Here is an 18,047-nt window from a genome sequence, read left to right as displayed (position 1 = left end):
CTGTCCATACTTGTACAGTTTTAATGCAGGCTACAAAAGGCAAACCTCAGCTAGCAAACCTGTGGCTTTAGGCGAGATTCTTTTGAATAGTTATCAGCATATCATTTGCTGCGTGTTGAATATGCATGTTGAAGCATATTTAAGGAGCCGTTAAAGCTGTAACATTCAGCTGTCACCTATCACTGTTAGAAGTTGTGCCTTTTGCAGACTTTCTACTTTTTAGTCTATGTTTAATGGTCGAAGAAAGAACATTGTTTCAGGAATAAAAATGCACGGTAGTAGTTACAGTTACCACAGCAGTGATTCTGTGTTTAGTAACACTACTAGCACTCGAACCAGTCTTGATTCAAATGAAAATTTTCTCTCAGTTAATTGTGGTCCAACGCTGATCAAGTCTTGCATTAGCTTCGGCAATGAATCCCTTGATGGACACAGGTATTGAGTCAATTGTGTCTTTCTTTTGGTGGGCAGTGTTTTACAGGGATGTGAACTGTGCAACTTCAAAGGGAGAGGCTTTATTGTATTTTGTCCCTTCTTTTAGGTTGGAAATGTTGCAGCAGATTGCCAGCCGAGTTCAGAGGGACAGTGTCATCTGTGAAGACAAATTGATACTTGCCCGAAATGCCCTCCAGTCTGTAAGTTAACTTTAGGAGCTGTTGAGATTACGGTAGAGGGGGTCAGTGTGCATTTGGATGAACTAACATTTTTGCATAACATTTGGTAGATTCTTAGTATATCTTCTCATCTGAAATTTAAATTTTGTTGAAGATTATTACTGATGTTTGTTCTCTTGAGGGACAGCGAGAATAAAGGGAAAACAAAGAAACCTCAACTGGGCTTCTGTTCCAGTATTTGGAGTTTTATATTTGAGGCTAGTTTTGCAACTTGTTTCACAGAGTTAATATTCAGTTTCTCATTTTTTTAAATACAGGATTCTAAAAGGTTAGAGTCAGGGCTGCAGTTCCAGAATGAAGCAGAAATTGCCGGATATGTACTTGAATGTGAGAACGTTCTACGCCAACATGTAATTGATGTACAGATTCTTATTGATGGAAAATATTACCAGTCAGATCAGTTAGTACAAAGGTAAGAGTGTCACTTATTCATACCTGTGCTTTAGTATAACCATTTCATGGGCACTGATGGTAGGGATAGGAGTCCCTGGGAGGCACAAATGGTTAAGGGCTGCATTACTAGCTGAAAGGCACCTCAGTTTGTGCCTACCCAGAGGCACCTCGGAAGACAGGGCTGGCGATCTTCTGAAAGGTCATAGCCTTGAAAATCCTATGGAGCAGTTCTCTGCACACATCGGGTCGCCATGAGTCGGAATCAACTTGATGGCAACTAACAACAACAGTAATGATAGGAATATAAATGTGACAATTTTATGAAATATTCTTTTATGCTCTTTTCAGTGGAAAATACATGTTGTGTTAATTCTGGCATATTTTGGTGTATAAAGTTGGTATTTCTTCTTTAGAGATCAGTGATAGAAAAAATGATGTTTTATGATATGTATAATACTGTAATAATATATTTGCACTTAAAATGTTCATGTGTGACATTTGAAAAAGAGAAAGTATAAGAAGTGTGCCTTTTATACCTTATCCCTTTTAATTTTATTTTCAGGGTAGCAAAACTCCGTGATGAAATTTTGGCCTTAAGGAATGAATGTTCTTCAGTGTATAGTAAAGGACGCCTGCTGACGACAGAACAGACGAAGCTCATGATATCAGGAATCACTCAAAGTTTAAACTCAGGATTTGCACAGACCTTAAACCCCAGTCTGAACGCAGGGCTGACCCAGAGTTTACCGCCTTCCCTGACATCTTCCAGTGTGACTTCAGGCCTGTCCTCAGGCCTGACTTCCTGCCTGACTCCATCCGTCACTCCGGCTTATACACCTGGTTTCGCATCAGGATTAGTTCCAAATTTCCACTCAGGAGTAGAGACAAATTCATTGCAAACTCTCAAGTTGATGCAGATCCGAAAACCCCTTCTAAAGTCTTCTTTGCTGGATCAGAATTTAACAGAAGAGGAAGTAAACATGAAATTTGTTCAGGACCTTTTGAATTGGGTGGATGAAATGCAGGTAAGAGATGTTTACTTTACCTGATAGTTTCAGCCTTTATTTCTATCAGTGTCTTTTTGAACCTGGTATTTTGCTGTTTAAAGGTGCAACTGGACCATACTGAATGGGGATCAGATTTGCCAAGTGTTGAAAGCCATTTAGAAAACCATAAAAATGTTCACCGAGCTATTGAAGAATTTGAATCTAGCCTTAAAGAAGCTAAACTTAGTGAGGTATGTGAGTTTAAAATCTGTATAGATTTTATTTTAGCTTACTGTTGTTTTGCTCTGTAAAGATCCTGTAACTCAATATTAGATACATTAAGTGTGACTCAGAATTCCTTACGATTCCTAACCTTGCTATCTTTTTACCCCATATTTTTTATAGATCCAAATGACAGCACCTCTTAAACTAACTTATGCAGAGAAGTTGCACAAATTAGAGAGTCAGTATGCAAAACTCTTGGTAAGTTTTTTAACCTTCCGTTTCCCTTATCTCTGTTTGGCAAAGACATGATTCTTATAATGATTTTCCTTATAAAGAATACATCCAGAAATCAAGAACGACACCTTGATACACTTCATAATTTTGTAACTCGGGCAACTAATGAACTTATTTGGTTGAATGAAAAAGAGGAGGAGGAAGTTGCTTATGACTGGAGTGAAAGAAATACCAACATATCTCGGAAAAAAGATTACCATGCTGTAAGTACAACCTTTGTAATTTGAATGCTGAAGTTGTATTTCAGGCTTCAATCTTTTTCTCACATACTTCTTTTTTTCTTTCTTAAATTAGGAATTAATGAGAGAACTTGATCAAAAGGAAGAAAATATTAAATCAGTTCAGGACATAGCAGAGCAGCTGCTTCTGGAAAATCACCCAGCCCGGTTAACTATTGAGGTAAGTCAGAAAGTTTAGCAATTGCGATTGAATATTGACATTTGATTATTACCCTTCAGATTCTTTTATTGCTGATAAATAGAAAAATACAAACTGTGACAGTTTTATTACAGTCTGGCTAATTTCAAAAATAATCGTTTTTGGTAAGTCATACTGATTGTTGGCTTCAGTTTTATTGTTTCCTAATATGTCACCCATCACTTGGAATAAAGTTATCTTTGTCAACTCCCCGTCAACTCCTGTGGCTGAGGAGTAGATGTGTTGTTGTAGAGACAAAGGGCCTTGCTTTTACAAGCTTTGACATTTTACTTATTTCTGACCGTGTGACTTTTGGAAAATGAAATAATCTCACTAACCCTCATTTTTCTACCGAAAGTGGGAGAAATTGCTTCTAACCAAGAGGGTTGTGGTGACAATGAGAAAAAACAATGAATGCTTACTACTTAATACAGTGCTTGGTACATAGTATGCTCTCAAGAAGTATCAGCTGTTACTATTTTATTTAATAATTTTATTTATGACCTATTTTTGTAGGTGTGTTGGGACAGCATCCTGGCAAGGCCTCATAGTGTAGAGTACATATTTGAAATTTTAAAACACCCAAAAAACCCAAACCTGTTGCCGTTGAATTGATTCCGACTCATGGCAAGCGTGTGTGTTACAGAGTAGAACTGCTCCATAGGGTTTTCTTGGCTGTAATCTTTATGGAAGCAGATCACCAGGCCTTTCTTATACGGGGGGGTTTGAACCACCAACCTTTAGGTTAGTAGATGAGGACAAACCATTATCCAGGGACCTCTGTTTTGTAACTATGTTTCAAATACAGAAGTGGAGAATTGGGAAGGAACTTGTCAGACCGCCCATCTGGTGGTGGTGAGTTTGGTTTTTAGGCCTGATACGTATGCTAGACAGAGTTGGTGACTTTCTAAATGTGAAATGTGGCAGGGGTTTACCTAAGAGGGTGAGGAGTGTCAAACGTAGACAGATGTGATATATTGCCAGACGGAAAAATTAACGCTCTGCTTAAAAAGCGACATGCTTTAAATTATCAGAGTTGAGGAAAAGAATCTGATAGTCTGTTCATGGGAGTCATGACACAAAAGATTAATAAAATTCTAGGCCTCATGAGGAAGAGTTTTGAGAATGTTATGTTTGACCTTCTTTTGTATAACATGTGGCTGTCCGTCCTTATGAGATGCCGTATGCAAATGTTAAAGACATACAAGAGTAGGGAAAGGAAATTAGAATAATCAAGGGTCTAGATAGACTAAAAATAGAATACTTCTCAGGGTAGAGAGATGAAAGCTTTAAGGAAGTATGATTACAGGTTAAGAATTTTGATGGGAATGGAAAATTTGAATGTGAACCTGATCACTTTTATGTAGAAATGTTAGTAATTATAATTAACTATAAGTTTCTTGCCCTAGGGATAAAATTAAACCTTACTCATCTTTATGATCCCCTTGGCCCTATCCAGTATCTTGTGTGGATAAATGGATAATATTTGGTTAATTATCAACACTATTTCATATTTTATAATGAAAAAAGAAACTAATAATCTAGCAGTGCACAATAATTTGTCTTTTATTGCCAGTTTACTCAAAGTAGGTTAATTTGATAGAGCAGATAATGTGATCATGATATGTTGCCAGATTTTCAATGCTGCGTTATACATTCCACCCAGAAGGCCTGCCTGAACATAACACAACAGGAATGAGTTTTTCCAAACCAAGGAGAAAAGTTACAGGTCTTGTTAGGATAGTCATGAAAGCATCTGGAGTGCCCCCTGCTGGAAGCCAGTGAATTTCACATTAAATGTAAAAAGGTGTTTTACATGTTTCTCTAATTTTTACACTCATGAATGATAGACTTTGTATTAAATAAAAATCGAAGCAAACAAATATTTTTGTTATAGAATACATAGACTATACCCAGAATTACACTGATATGGGAACACAAACTCCCTTCTCTTACTCTTCCCCTCCCCCCATCTTTTCCTGGCAAAAACAACAAAGTACATAAATGTTTTTTCCTTCCTTGAAGAGCCTCTGGCCTAGTTTTAGAATCAAAAACAAAGACAGAAACTACAGAATTATATATTTCTGTGTCCGAAGGTGTCTTTTATGACGTAGTAATATAAAAATTCAGAGAAAGGAAAGATGAAGGGAAGGTCTCATGCAAGAAAGTATATTTGAGGATTCCACAAAGTAGGTGTGTGGGTTGGGATGGAATGGATTAAAGAGTTGGTTTTCTAAATGAGAGGGATTGCTTGCATCCATTTCAAATTTTAAGTACTTCATCATGTAAAACTAGCCAGAGTTGGTATATTTTAAGAAGAAATCTAAAGAAATTTGAACATTTAAAAAAATTGAAAAGTCTCCTAAACTAATTTAAACATTCATTTTTAAACTTTAGGACTGGCTTTGTGCAAGTGAGAGCTCCTAGATTAGATTTCTGCTCTCATTTTCAAGTCTTATTCTGTTAAAACAACTACATCATCTATTCTTTAAAAGCATCAAGAGTATCGTTGCATGCACATCTCATGATTCTGCAGCCAGTTATGATGGCTATGTTTTATCTTTAAGGCCTACAGAGCGGCAATGCAGACACAGTGGAGCTGGATCTTACAGCTCTGCCAGTGTGTGGAGCAGCACATAAAGGAGAACACTACATATTTTGAGGTATGTAAATAAAATTGCAGCTTCAATAGGTTATTTTGTGATGTTGAATGTCTTGCAGAGAATGTGTTCATGATTTAGTATTAAGATACAGAAACATAAATGTAATGTGGATGTAAGATAAACAAATATTTTCTTTGTAGGATATAAGGATTATTTCACGTCCCATAGGACACACTGAAACATTGTATGAAGGAATACTCTAAAAACCTCTTAAAATGTCAGAAAGTCTTTACAGATGTGTGTTTTATTAAGGAAATGTTTTCATTATAGATAAGTCAGTCAATGAAATGAACTCTTTTTTTCTATTCTTCAGAAGTTTTCTTCAGAAGTATTCTTGAAAGTTCATCTCTATTTAAAAATTATTTGTACCCTGAAGTAAAACAGACCTTCAACCAAAACACAGTATAGAAATAAACTTTGGACACTTAATACTAATTCATAATCATCCAAAGTTCAAGAGTCATTGTTTGGTTCAAGGAAGGATATGATTATTGTGTTATCTTGTGCTTTTATTCTGTTCTCACTTATGAGTGATACACACTGTGCCATAACACTTGAACTTGGCAACACTGTGCCTTACTAACATTTAAAGTACTTTAACTGCCAGGTTTTGTCTTTCCTTAGTTTTTCAGTGATGCCAAAGAAGCTACTGATTACTTACGGAATCTAAAAGATGCCATTCAGCGAAAGTACAGTTGTGATAGATCAAGCAGCATTCACAAGCTCGAAGACCTTGTTCAGGAATCAATGGTACTAGTACAAAAACCTATGCTTTAACCAGTAATGTATAATAGTGATTAGTGTTTTTACTATATTTTTAATGTATACAGAACTTTATTGTCCTTTTGATATTTCCACTTCATTCAATCAAGCATTTAAATACTCAGTTTTTGTATTTTGGTAACAAATACAACAAAAATGTTTATATTTGCCTTGATATTTTAAGTGGTGTTCGATTTTTTGTGTTCATTCATTCATTCTACAAATACTTATTAAGGCCTTTTTATATGCCAGGCACTGTTTTAGGTATTGGAGATACAGAGCAAAACAGACAAGCATTCCTGTCTTTGTGGTGCTTACGTGTTAGAGGGGGAAATAGATAATAAACATGATAAATAAGTAAAAAACGTATACTGTGTTAAATAGTTGTAGATGCTAAAGAGAAAACAAACAAAAAAACAAGGGAAGGGGGAGGCGCTATAGGCAGGTGTTAAAAGTTCAGACCCGCTAGTCAGGGAAGGCTTCTCTGACAAAATTTCATTTGTATAACGCCCTGAGGGAATGGAGGGTACAGGTCTTGCATGTTTTAAAATCCATCTTCATTATTTCTTAGGAAGAGAAAGAAGAACTTTTGCAGTATAAAAGCACAGTAGCAAGCCTGATGGGGAGAGCAAAAACAATAATTCAGCTGAAGCCAAGGAATCCTGACTGTCCACTCAAAACTTCTATTCCGATCAAAGCTATCTGTGACTACAGACAAATTGAGGTACTTGTAACTCTTAGAAACAAACCAGTTTCTGTCATTATTCATATATATATATATAAAATGGGATCATATTGCTTGTTAGTAGTAAAAAGTCTTTCCACCTCAAAAAATAAAACACACACACACACAAATCCTAAGATAGGGTATGGAAAAAAATTAGTTAACGGTGACTTCATTTGGTTCTTCTGTTCTTCATTTGAAACCAGATAACTATTTTCAAAGATGATGAATGTGTATTGGCAAATAATTCTCATCGCGCTAAATGGAAGGTTATTAGCCCTACTGGGAATGAGGCTATGGTCCCGTCTGTGTGCTTCACAGTTCCTCCACCAAACAAAGAAGCAGTTGACTTTGCAAACAGGTTTGTATGCGGTAGCTAAGAGCATAAAGCTGGTTTTGGGTGGCTTTTTTAAGTGCTTGGCTACCAAGGTGGTTCAGAGGTACATAGGAAGAAACGTTTGTCAATCTACTTCTGAAAAATCGTAGCCATTGAAAACCCTGTGGAACACAGTTCTGCTCTGACACAAATGGGGTCGCCATGAGTCAGAATTTACTTGATGGCAACTGGTTTTTAAGGTTAAAGAAACAATAAATACTTTATCAGAGACCCACAGGGTTGATCAGAAGGCTGTAGTAAATATGATATATTGTAACATGTTTCAGAGGGAATGAAAATGCGCTTAATCTGTGTTTTCTTTTACATATTTCAGAATTGAGCAACAGTATCAAAATGTCCTGACTCTCTGGCATGAGTCCCACATAAACATGAAGAGTGTAGTATCCTGGCATTATCTTATCAATGAAATTGATAGAATTCGAGCTAGTAATGTGGCTTCAGTAAGTATGTGGCTACACATCAACCCCCTAGGGCACCTTGTCATGAGTGGGGTTGAGTTTGTGTCTGCTCTAGAAGAGGATGGAGCCCAGTAGATTGATGCTAATATTCATTCATTTGATAAATTTTTGTTATATGCCTGCCATATGCAAGGCACTTTGGGAGAAGTGAGGAAATCTTAGGTCATGGATTTCATTCAGTGCTTACATTCTGATAAGGAGACAAAACATAGTGTTTGACATGAAGAAATACATGTAGTTTAGTTTCCTTTACTGAATTTTATAGACTTGATTTTCCTTGTCTTTTAAAGCCTAAAATTATTAATGTAAAAGAAAATTAAATTTCCAATGATTCTTCTGTTTATGACTTTTAGTATAAACTAATATATGCCAAGAGACCAAACTGAGATCTGTCCCATGTAAACTTAAGTCTTTGGACTATAATCACTTAACTGTGTGGATCTTTGGTCTTCTGTAGATAAAGACAATGTTACCTGGTGAACATCAGCAAGTCCTGAGTAATCTACAATCTCGTTTTGAAGATTTCCTGGAAGATAGCCAGGAATCCCAAGTATTTTCAGGCTCAGATATAACACAGCTGGAAAAGGAGGTTAATGTTTGTAAGCAGTATTATCAAGAACTTCTTAAATCTGCAGAAAGAGGTAATGCTTGAAAATCCCTGTTTTTTTCCCTCTAGGTATTTCGTACAGGCTGCATTATGCTCTTAGTGGGACTCTCAGTCTTAGGTGTATTATGTCCCTCAGCCTGTGATACATAGACACAGTTGCTGGAACATTAAATGCATGTTTGAGGTCGAAACATGCAAGGAAGGATACTTTATTCCAAAATGATGAATTGATAAAAAGGTGCACCATTAAATAGTATGACAAATAATGAATTCTTGCTGCATCTACATTTTCCACATTTTTATGGCTTTGCAGTATAATGTTCAGCATGATAATTCTTAGGTTTCATAAAAGATTTAGTTATTTTCCAATATATCAAACTCGAATTTTATATGAGGTTAAAGCAAAAGATGTGTCTAGTTACCTTTCATCAAATATAAATTTTATTCTGAAGTCTGTTGATGTTACTTAGAGACCAAAATTTTATTAACAATATTGTATCTTTTAAAATCTTACACATTAACAGTCTTGATCTACCTTTCATTTTTAAGAATTTTATATTTGATTTTTAGTATTAATCTAAAACTAATAAAGTTCACATTATTGAGAACAGAAAATAGAGCAACACGTAACTTTTTTACATATTGTAAATCAGAAATTGGTATGTCAGATAGCATTAGGAAATTTTATTAACACTTCCTTAAATTGTGATGTCCTTGATTTTAGGATTTATGTCGTTAGAATGGGTTTGTGATGATAACAGGTAACGTAAGTTTGGCTAACTATATCATCTTTGTTGTTGTAAAACTGCCATATTAAAACATGACCAAGAGTATCCAAAAGATAGAAGATATTTTCTAAACATTATGTTTACTTTCACAGAGGAGCAAGAGGAATCAGTTTATAATCTCTACATCTCTGAAGTTCGAAACATTAGACTTAGATTAGAGAACTGTGAAGATCGGTTGATCAGACAGATCCGAACTCCACTGGAAAGAGATGATTTGCATGAAAGTGTGTTCAGGATTACAGAGCAGGAGGTGAGATTTATAAATGTGTTGGGGAAAAAAAATAAGATAAGTTACTCTCTTAAAGACCTTAGGGGTCTCCCGGGAGGCACAAATGGTTAAGCGGTTGGCTACTAACCAAAGGGTTGATGGTTCGAGTCCATCCAGAGGTGCCTCAGAAGAAGGGCCTTTCAGATTTCCAAAAGATTACAGCTGTTGAAAACCCTCTGGCGCACAGCTCTACTCTGAAACACGTGAAGTCACCATGAGTTGGAATTGACTCAGTGGCAGCTGGTTTGGTTTTGGTTTAATGACCTTAAGTGTCAACTCCCATGACTTCTTATATGTTCAACTTTGCATAGTGGTCACTTTGGGAGGTCTGATTATTTATTACTGATTGTAAACAATGATTCTGTAATTCAGGTGTTCTGCCTCTGACTCAGGTAAACACAGGAACTTGTACCCTCCCACCTATTGTGATGGAGGCTATAATGGTTTCTCATTATACATTTGTTGATAACCTTCAGTGTTAGATATTTGGGCTTAAGGAGATGAATGGGCAGTGAGGGAATTATTGGTCATGAAACTTCAATCCCATGATTTAGTTTACTTTGATAAAGAAAAGTAAAGAATATGTAGATTTTTATGTCAGTGATCATAATGTAAAAATGTGTGTTTTTAAACTGTTTTAAGAAAGATACTCCATGTGGGATGTTAGCCTAATATCTATGTTTTTCTTCATTTTATAGAAACTAAAGAAAGAGCTGGAGCGACTTAAAGATGATTTGGGAACAATCACAAATAAATGTGAAGAATTTTTCAGTCAGGCAGCAACCTCGCCATCAGTTCCTACCTTACGATCTGAGCTCAGTGTGGTCATTCAGAACATGAACCAAGTCTATTCTATGTCTTGCACCTACATAGATAAGTATGTAACTGCTTTTTATTTTTTAAAAGATTCATTCTTATTAATATAAGCATTAAATCTGATTTTGCATTAATAAGAAATATGTTAAGTATTTCTGTGGCTTTATGATGCTTCTTAGTGCTGAAGGGGAATGTGCCTCAGAGATTAGGGCACAGTGTATTATCTTCCTACACTTTGCCTGTAGTTTTGGTAGCTCACATGTTACAACCTACAGAATTTTCCACTCAAGCATGGACTAAACATAGTTTAAAAGAAGACCATCTTATGTTGAAATCCCTTGCTAAATTCTGCTTGTGGGCAGGGCATGGGTGGGGGCACATGTCTGTTAAGAAGAGAGTGTTCCAAAATGAAGACCGTGCAAATGTCATGTGTCATAATGGTGTTTCAGGGATAAATGCATTATAGGAAAAAAAAATTACCTAACATGAGGCTGTTGTTTAATCTCCCTTTTTTTAGGTTGAAAACTGTTAACTTGGTGTTAAAAAACACTCAAGCTGCAGAAGCCCTTGTAAAACTCTATGAAACTAAACTGTGTGAAGAAGAAGCAGTTACAGCTGACAAGAATAATATTGAGAATCTAATAAGTACTTTAAAGGTTTGAGTCTTACTTTTGGTTATTTTTCAAGATCATATTGTAAAAGTGTTTTTCTAGCAGGAAGCTCAGATCTTCAGATGTCAAGCATTAAATATCTTACTTTCAATGTACTTACATTTATTCTGTTTCGTATCTCTGTAATATCACAGTTTCCTGTAAATACCTTTAAGGAGAGGTCTCATTTTGAAGTTTGTTCCTTTTGACAGTAACTGTTGATAGTCAATTCGTGTTGGCAGCAATTGGCATTGAAGCTAACATTAAATTCTTTGTAATAGATTCACTTGCTAAAAGGTAGTTGTGTTAAAAAATCAAGGTGGTAAGTAGAAGTGTTAATCTAAGAAAAGATAAAGGTTGGAAATTGTACTCATCTATATTTATATTTCTACATATAAAGCACTGAGTAAACCTATTTAAATCAGTTGGGAAGTTATCTCAGTGATTTTTAATGCATGTATTCATTTTTTAACAATGGGATTTAGTAGATTTTAAAAAATGATGAGAAAAAAGACTTTTGCTTGACAAGGTAGCATCACTTATGGAATATATTTTATTTATTCTAAGGATATGCAAATTATAGTAGGTCAAACTTTATGAAATAGTCTTTTTTTTTTAGATCGGAGTACAGTCAAATGTTGGTAATTTCATAAGCTTCAACTCTGTATAATATTTTTATTTATGAAAGATATTCTTTCCTTAATGTGTATTTTATACCAGTTATTTGGGAATAAGTGGTAGACTTAGGTAAATAATACGCTTACCCAGTAATTGGTTGACATATTTTTATAACTTTTACCAATTAATGTATTTTAGCAATGGAGATCTGAAGTAGATGAAAAGAGAGAGGTATTCCATGCATTAGAGGATGAGTTGCAGAAAGCTAAAACCATCAGTGATGAAATGTTTAAAACATATAAAGAACGAGACCTTGATTTTGACTGGCACAAAGAAAAAGCAGATCAATTAGTGGAAAGATGGCAAAATGTTCATGTTCAGATTGATAACAGGTTAGTATACTTTATGCGCAGTTTTAGCACAGATTTAATCTCTGTGTATACAGGGTAAAATCTGTTTTTTTGTTTTTACTTCCATAGTTAATTCTGTTAATTTTAAGAGCTCTACCTAATTATATTTCTTTCTTACCAGGTGGTCTTCAGCAAGACATTCAACTTCAAAATACGTATTTTTCAATTCTGTGTTAGTAAAACTATGGATCTGTTCTGGCATTTGTATAGTTAGACTATTTGCTTTTTTGGAAGGAAAAACAGTGTAATTCTCTAATTATTACTAACTTAATATTCAAATGACTGACTTAGTAAGAGCATGGGTCATGCATTTTATAGGGCTGTCTGTAACAATCTGTACTATACATAAGATATATAAAGAAATTGATATAACCTGATGTTCATTTTAATTGAAAATAAAAGAAACTAAAAATTATCCACCCAGAGATTAAAACAAAAAAGTAAAAAGAAATGGGATGGTTTTAGGGCTCATCTGAAAAGAAACAGAATAATATCCTTTCTCATTCATTTTCATGTTTATGTTAATAAAAACATGAGCCCTGGTGACACAGTGATTAAAGTGCTTGGCTGCTAACCAAAAGGTCAGCGGTTGGAACCTACCAGCCACTCCTTGGGAAGAAGATGTAGCAGTTGACTTCCATAAAGATTTATAGCCTTGGAAACTCTATGGGGCAGTTCTATTCTGTCCTGTAGGGTCGCTATGAGTCAGAATTGACTCCCTGGCAGTGGTGGGTGGGTTAATAAAAATAAAATGGTTCTATGATATAGTGCCATTCTTGAGAAGTAAAATTAAGTTTAAATATACCTTTTCTCATCTTTGTAAAATACATGATAAATAGGTTTAATGTGTCAGTTTTAAAATCATAGAAACTGAGGTATTCAGTCACAGCTTATGGATTCACTGAACTACCTTGTCATTACTTCAAGTTGAACTTCCATTTGATGCAAGTCTTGGCTATTCAGGACATGCTGACTAGTAATAATTAAGGTTAAGTTTCCTGTTTTCCTGCTTTCTAGCTTTAGGCTCTTGCACTGTCCCTAGAATAATCAATACCACTAAGTTGCATAAATTGGATCCAAGGGCAAAATGTTTATATTCAACCCAATGTCGGTATGGAGCAACTTTTAATTTTTTGTACATACACCTGTTGCTGTGCTTATTGCATTGTAGTACGGTTGTTTTGTCTCTTCTTCTGTTCACTCTCCACCCTCTTATTGGCTATTGTTGGAAATAATGATGATTCTTTTATTATTTTCTTAGGCTACGAGACTTAGAAGGCATTGGCAAATCTCTGAAGTACTACAGAGATACCTACCACCCTTTAGATGATTGGATCCGGCAAGTTGAAACTACTCAGAGAAAGATTCAGGAAAATCAGCCTGAGAATAGTAAAACCCTAGCTACACAGTTGAATCAACAGAAGGTATGTAACAGCAATTCCTTGTACTAAGGTTGTATTTGCATTTGGTTGGTCATAAGCCTCAGCTTTGTTAATGATTCCTTTCCCGTGTTAAGAGAAAAAGTCAGCAATTACGTGGATAAAGGTGAAGAGTAAGTCACAAATATTAAAATCCTGCAACTGAAATCTGCATAATCACTTATTTTGATTTCTTAGAAGTTACTTTTGAAAACATAGGGAGTAAGGAACAATTTTCAAATTCCTAAAGATCATTTAATCATAGGTATGAAAATCTCTTTGATACTTTATTGTCTATAATAGTTTTGTGGGACCCTAAATTGAAAAAAATGGTTAGTAGTAGAAAATTAAACAGCCACATCTGACAGAGAGTTGAATACCTTGAGATTTGTGTTCCATCTTTAGGGGCCAGTAAGTTCTAGCTCTGTTTTGATCAGGAGTTGGTGGGGGGCCAAGGACTTCAAGTCTGCTTTTGTATAATTCCTGTGGAGTGTAATAATTTCTGCTTTGGAAATCCCATGAGTGGCTTAATCTGGAAGTTTGTCATTTACCAATAAGGCAAATAAAATATTAAGTTCAAAGGACCAAGAAGCTATACTGTTAAATGATGTGGATATTCCTTACTTCTAAGCATCTCAAGTAGGTAATAGAATAGCATAGAACTCTGTGTCCTTTTTCTTCTAAACTGTGTGTATTTATAGATGCTGGTATCTGAAATAGAAATGAAACAGAGCAAAATGGATGAGTGTCAAAAATACGCAGAACAGTACTCAACTACAGTGAAGGTAAGAAGATTGGAGTGTTGTATTAAATTTAACATTCAGGTATTTGATTCTACAGTGTAAAGCATTACATTAAAGCATTTACAAGTCTTTCATCTCTGATAAAAAGTAAAAAGAGAGAATCCTCATTTGAACTTTCTTTGACATTTAATCTATAATTCTGTGTGAAATCTGAGTCATGTGGCAGCCCCTAGTTCATTCATTCATTCTCCCTCTCCTTCCCCCTACTCATACCCACACAGTCCAGAATAAATACATAGCTCTGAAATTGGTCTCCATTCCTTTTTTTCTGTGTTTTCCTCTCAACTTTGCTAGAATATTCCATGGAAGATCTTCTGGTTTCTAACTTAGGGAACATTTCTCATGCTTTTTGAACTCATTGTTAGTGACTTTTCAGCTTTAGCCGTCCAGATCTACAGTTCCCTTATCTAGCTAGGGAAAGGGAGGGTGACTATAATTAGAAAGTCGTAAGAAAATGTTTCCATGAATTTCCAAATAGACTTGGAAACTTTTCTGACCACTCTAAAAGTTTCTGATTTTATCATCACCTTGGAAACATCTCCAGGATTGGGTGGATTCCTAAAATGCAGTTTTGTAATACTTTCTTTAAAGTTTTTCACTGAAACTAGGCTAAGCTCTAATTCTCTGTGTTGAATCACTATAGAACCAAGTTTTAGCAGTTTGCTTGAATTAATTTAATCTCATTGACTGCTTTATACAGGACTACGAATTACAAACAATGACCTACCGAGCCATGGTAGATTCACAACAAAAATCTCCAGTGAAGCGCCGAAGAATGCAGAGCTCAGCAGATCTCATTATTCAAGAGGTAATAAAAGTATGAGAGAGAGAGAGAAAGAGAAAGAAAACTAGGGAGAAGGGGAGGGGATGGAGATGGAAAGAGGGGGATAGGGAGGGAAAAAAACCCATTTACAATTTTTATTCAAAATCAGTTATTAATCCCAGAGCAAACTCTATGTACTTCTTGATTCAATTTAGAAGGCATTTGTTATTTAATGTGGTTTGCACAACAGTAATAAGCTCATTCCTATCCTGTTACCATTTGTAGCTGGAGAGTTGTGTGCTTTACTGTCTCAAAGCCTAGTTAACATTATAATTATTATTCAAAACTCATTTAATTCATCAAGGCAACTGGAAGTTGTTTTTATTATTATTTTTTTACTTGTAGTTCATGGACCTAAGGACCCGGTACACTGCTCTGGTCACCCTCATGACACAGTATATTAAATTTGCTGGTGATTCATTGAAGAGGCTGGAAGAGGAGGAGGTAACCATTAACTATGAACAGCTAACTAGAAAAGGAACTAAATATAAGCAGAAACTACAGTATGGCTTGCGAAATAAAAAAAAAGTTTCATACTAAATTTACATTGCTGATATGCAAGTAATTCTTAATTATAAAATTATAATGAAAAAAGAATGGAATCCAGGTTTTTTTTTTTTTAGGATTCTCTCAAAAAAAATTCATTTTAACTTTAGCACTCTAATATGATAGGGTTAATGTCTTAATTAAAGGATTCTACTTAAATTATAAAATGTTGGCAGAACTTATTACAGCTTTCTCTCAGCATTTGTTCTTTGAAGGATAAGTTGTAGTGAATGGTATTAAAATGTCTCCAGAAATATTACAAAAAGACATTTGTTTTATGCATTTTTAAATTCATTCACATCTTCAAAGAATTGAGGCATAAAGCAATTGATTTAAAAAGAGCAGGTGTTTGTATAGAACAATGCTACTTTTTGAAAATTATGGACTATTATTTTTTTGTTTGGGATTAGATCTTGTTTTTATTTTTGCCAAAAATATATGGTATGTAAGGTGAAATTCACTTTAGTTACCATTCTAATTTAGAGGACTTCCACCGTCTTAGTTTTGCATTTTAAAATTATATTTTGAAATAGGAATAGTAAGGAGTTACTTATAAAAATATATTGTCATAAAAGGCTAGCGTATTTAATCTTAAAGCTATTATGCTATGCTTGTTCTCTTGAAATCCTTTCTATTCCTAACCTCACAACAGACACAAATAGTATGCTGAATTCTAAAGTAAGTAAATCATGGGTCATTAGCCATTTTAAGTTGGAATATTGTTGAAATTGTGAAGGTAAATTAGACTTAGTATAACTCTGCTTATGTAACAAATGAACCAAAACAGTAGCAAATTTTTGATAGATCTTACTATCTTAGTTTCTAAAAATGTGACTGCTTTTGCAAACTATTTTAGTCTGTTCAGAGTTAACATTTTTCTGCAACTAAGCACTAACATAACTAATTGCAAGACTTTATAATCAGCTTCCTTTGTGCTCATAAAGGAAGAGAACCAGAATATTTGTGACTGTCCGAATAATTGGCATGCTTCCCGTTTATGAAGGGACACTATTTTTTTTTTAACATTTTACTTGTATATTTAGTGGTTAGATGTAAAATAAATTAATTTAGATCTTTCCTTTGTTACAGTGTATATATGATTGTACATATATGAGCCCCTTTGCTCAATTCATCTGATGAGGCTGAATACTAGAAGTTGATACAACCAAAAGATATTTCAAAAGACCTAAAATATGTATAAATTATACTTGCCTTTTTTAAAATGCCAAAGATTTATAGTGAATTAAAAATCACAAAAGTATAGTTTATGAAAGAACATTCAAAGAAATAAATTTTTTAAATTAGATTAAAAAGTAGACAAATAAGAAAACATTCCAGATTAAAAATCTACGACTTAAGGATCAAACGAATGGAATGTTTTATAAAAAGATACGTAGTTCCGCTTTCTGACTCAAAAGAGTAGTTTTTCTGGAACCGAATCTGTGAAGATGCCCTATGAGAAACCTTGGATTGAGAGCAGAATTTTCATAATAAACACAAGAAATCACAGAAAGATGCAAGTTAAATTCAAAAGGTAATGCCAAATTAGTTTGGAGGAATGTTAGTAAAGTATGTTAATTGCTGTTAGAAGGAATAAAGAGATTCTCTAGTCTATATTGAGAGCAAAATGTATTAAGTATTAATTGCAGAGATTAAAGGGACAGTATTTTTCTTTGGGGAACATTTAAAAAACCTGGGGAAGTTACTCTTATGTAAATAAGTTTGAGATCTACAAGAAAGCAAATCAAGCAGCAGGACTAAATTAGTTCTCATATTTTTTTCTAGTATTTTCTAAAAAGTTCCCTTATCTAGACAATTTGTAATTATCAATAAATCACTAAAATGACTGTAAGTAGCTGAGGGTTTAAAAAGTGGAAGTTTTCTCTGTGGAATATGTGTGTGTATATATGTATATATATTTTAACCTTAGAACATGACCAAGAAAAAATAAAGGCTCAGAACTTCTTAGCAAAAGCTAAGTTTTAACGGAGCATTGATAAGGAACTGAAATATAAGACCCTCTTAGAAATCATCTACTTGTAAAATATTGAAAACTTGATATCTGAACAGATAAAATGCTTCAGTGTCACTAAGTGTTGTTGCTGATAATAAAATAAAGAAAATAGGGACTATGATGAGATTTGTTTCTGTATGAGTTCTTGGTAAAAAACCATATTTAGGTTAGCAAAGAGAACAGCTGAAATTCTTATAAAACTTACTGGGGGTCAAGCAATTAGAGGAAGCTAAAGAAGATGTATGGTCTATAATAGAAATTAGATTCTTAAAATTCTACAGAGCTTCTCAATG

At 34.5% G+C, this 18,047-nt stretch overlaps 1 protein-coding gene across 1 annotated transcript in view; it reads left to right on the top strand.

Moving 5' to 3' along the window:
* The window catches only part of DST (dystonin), a 515,142-nt gene that overhangs the window by 340,732 nt on the left and 156,363 nt on the right, over positions 1-18,047 (top strand). The window contains exons 15-35 of the mRNA XM_012558529.2: positions 542-635; positions 932-1,086; positions 1,630-2,092; positions 2,176-2,304; positions 2,459-2,536; positions 2,614-2,775; positions 2,867-2,971; positions 5,557-5,652; positions 6,277-6,402; positions 6,986-7,138; positions 7,345-7,499; positions 7,849-7,975; positions 8,451-8,634; positions 9,481-9,638; positions 10,355-10,533; positions 10,990-11,128; positions 11,939-12,132; positions 13,412-13,574; positions 14,270-14,353; positions 15,072-15,179; positions 15,540-15,638. Of these exons, the coding sequence (XP_012413983.1) occupies positions 542-635; positions 932-1,086; positions 1,630-2,092; positions 2,176-2,304; positions 2,459-2,536; positions 2,614-2,775; positions 2,867-2,971; positions 5,557-5,652; positions 6,277-6,402; positions 6,986-7,138; positions 7,345-7,499; positions 7,849-7,975; positions 8,451-8,634; positions 9,481-9,638; positions 10,355-10,533; positions 10,990-11,128; positions 11,939-12,132; positions 13,412-13,574; positions 14,270-14,353; positions 15,072-15,179; positions 15,540-15,638 (3,151 nt within the window). The remainder of the gene's footprint in view (positions 1-541; positions 636-931; positions 1,087-1,629; positions 2,093-2,175; positions 2,305-2,458; positions 2,537-2,613; positions 2,776-2,866; positions 2,972-5,556; positions 5,653-6,276; positions 6,403-6,985; positions 7,139-7,344; positions 7,500-7,848; positions 7,976-8,450; positions 8,635-9,480; positions 9,639-10,354; positions 10,534-10,989; positions 11,129-11,938; positions 12,133-13,411; positions 13,575-14,269; positions 14,354-15,071; positions 15,180-15,539; positions 15,639-18,047) is intronic.

Source organism: Trichechus manatus, unplaced genomic scaffold (genome assembly GCF_000243295.1).
Source record: "Trichechus manatus latirostris isolate Lorelei unplaced genomic scaffold, TriManLat1.0 scaffold00172, whole genome shotgun sequence".
In the NCBI taxonomy this organism is placed as follows: domain Eukaryota; kingdom Metazoa; phylum Chordata; class Mammalia; order Sirenia; family Trichechidae; genus Trichechus; species Trichechus manatus.
Note: the sequence above shows the minus strand (reverse complement) of the source record. Positions and strands in the feature narration are given on the sequence as shown.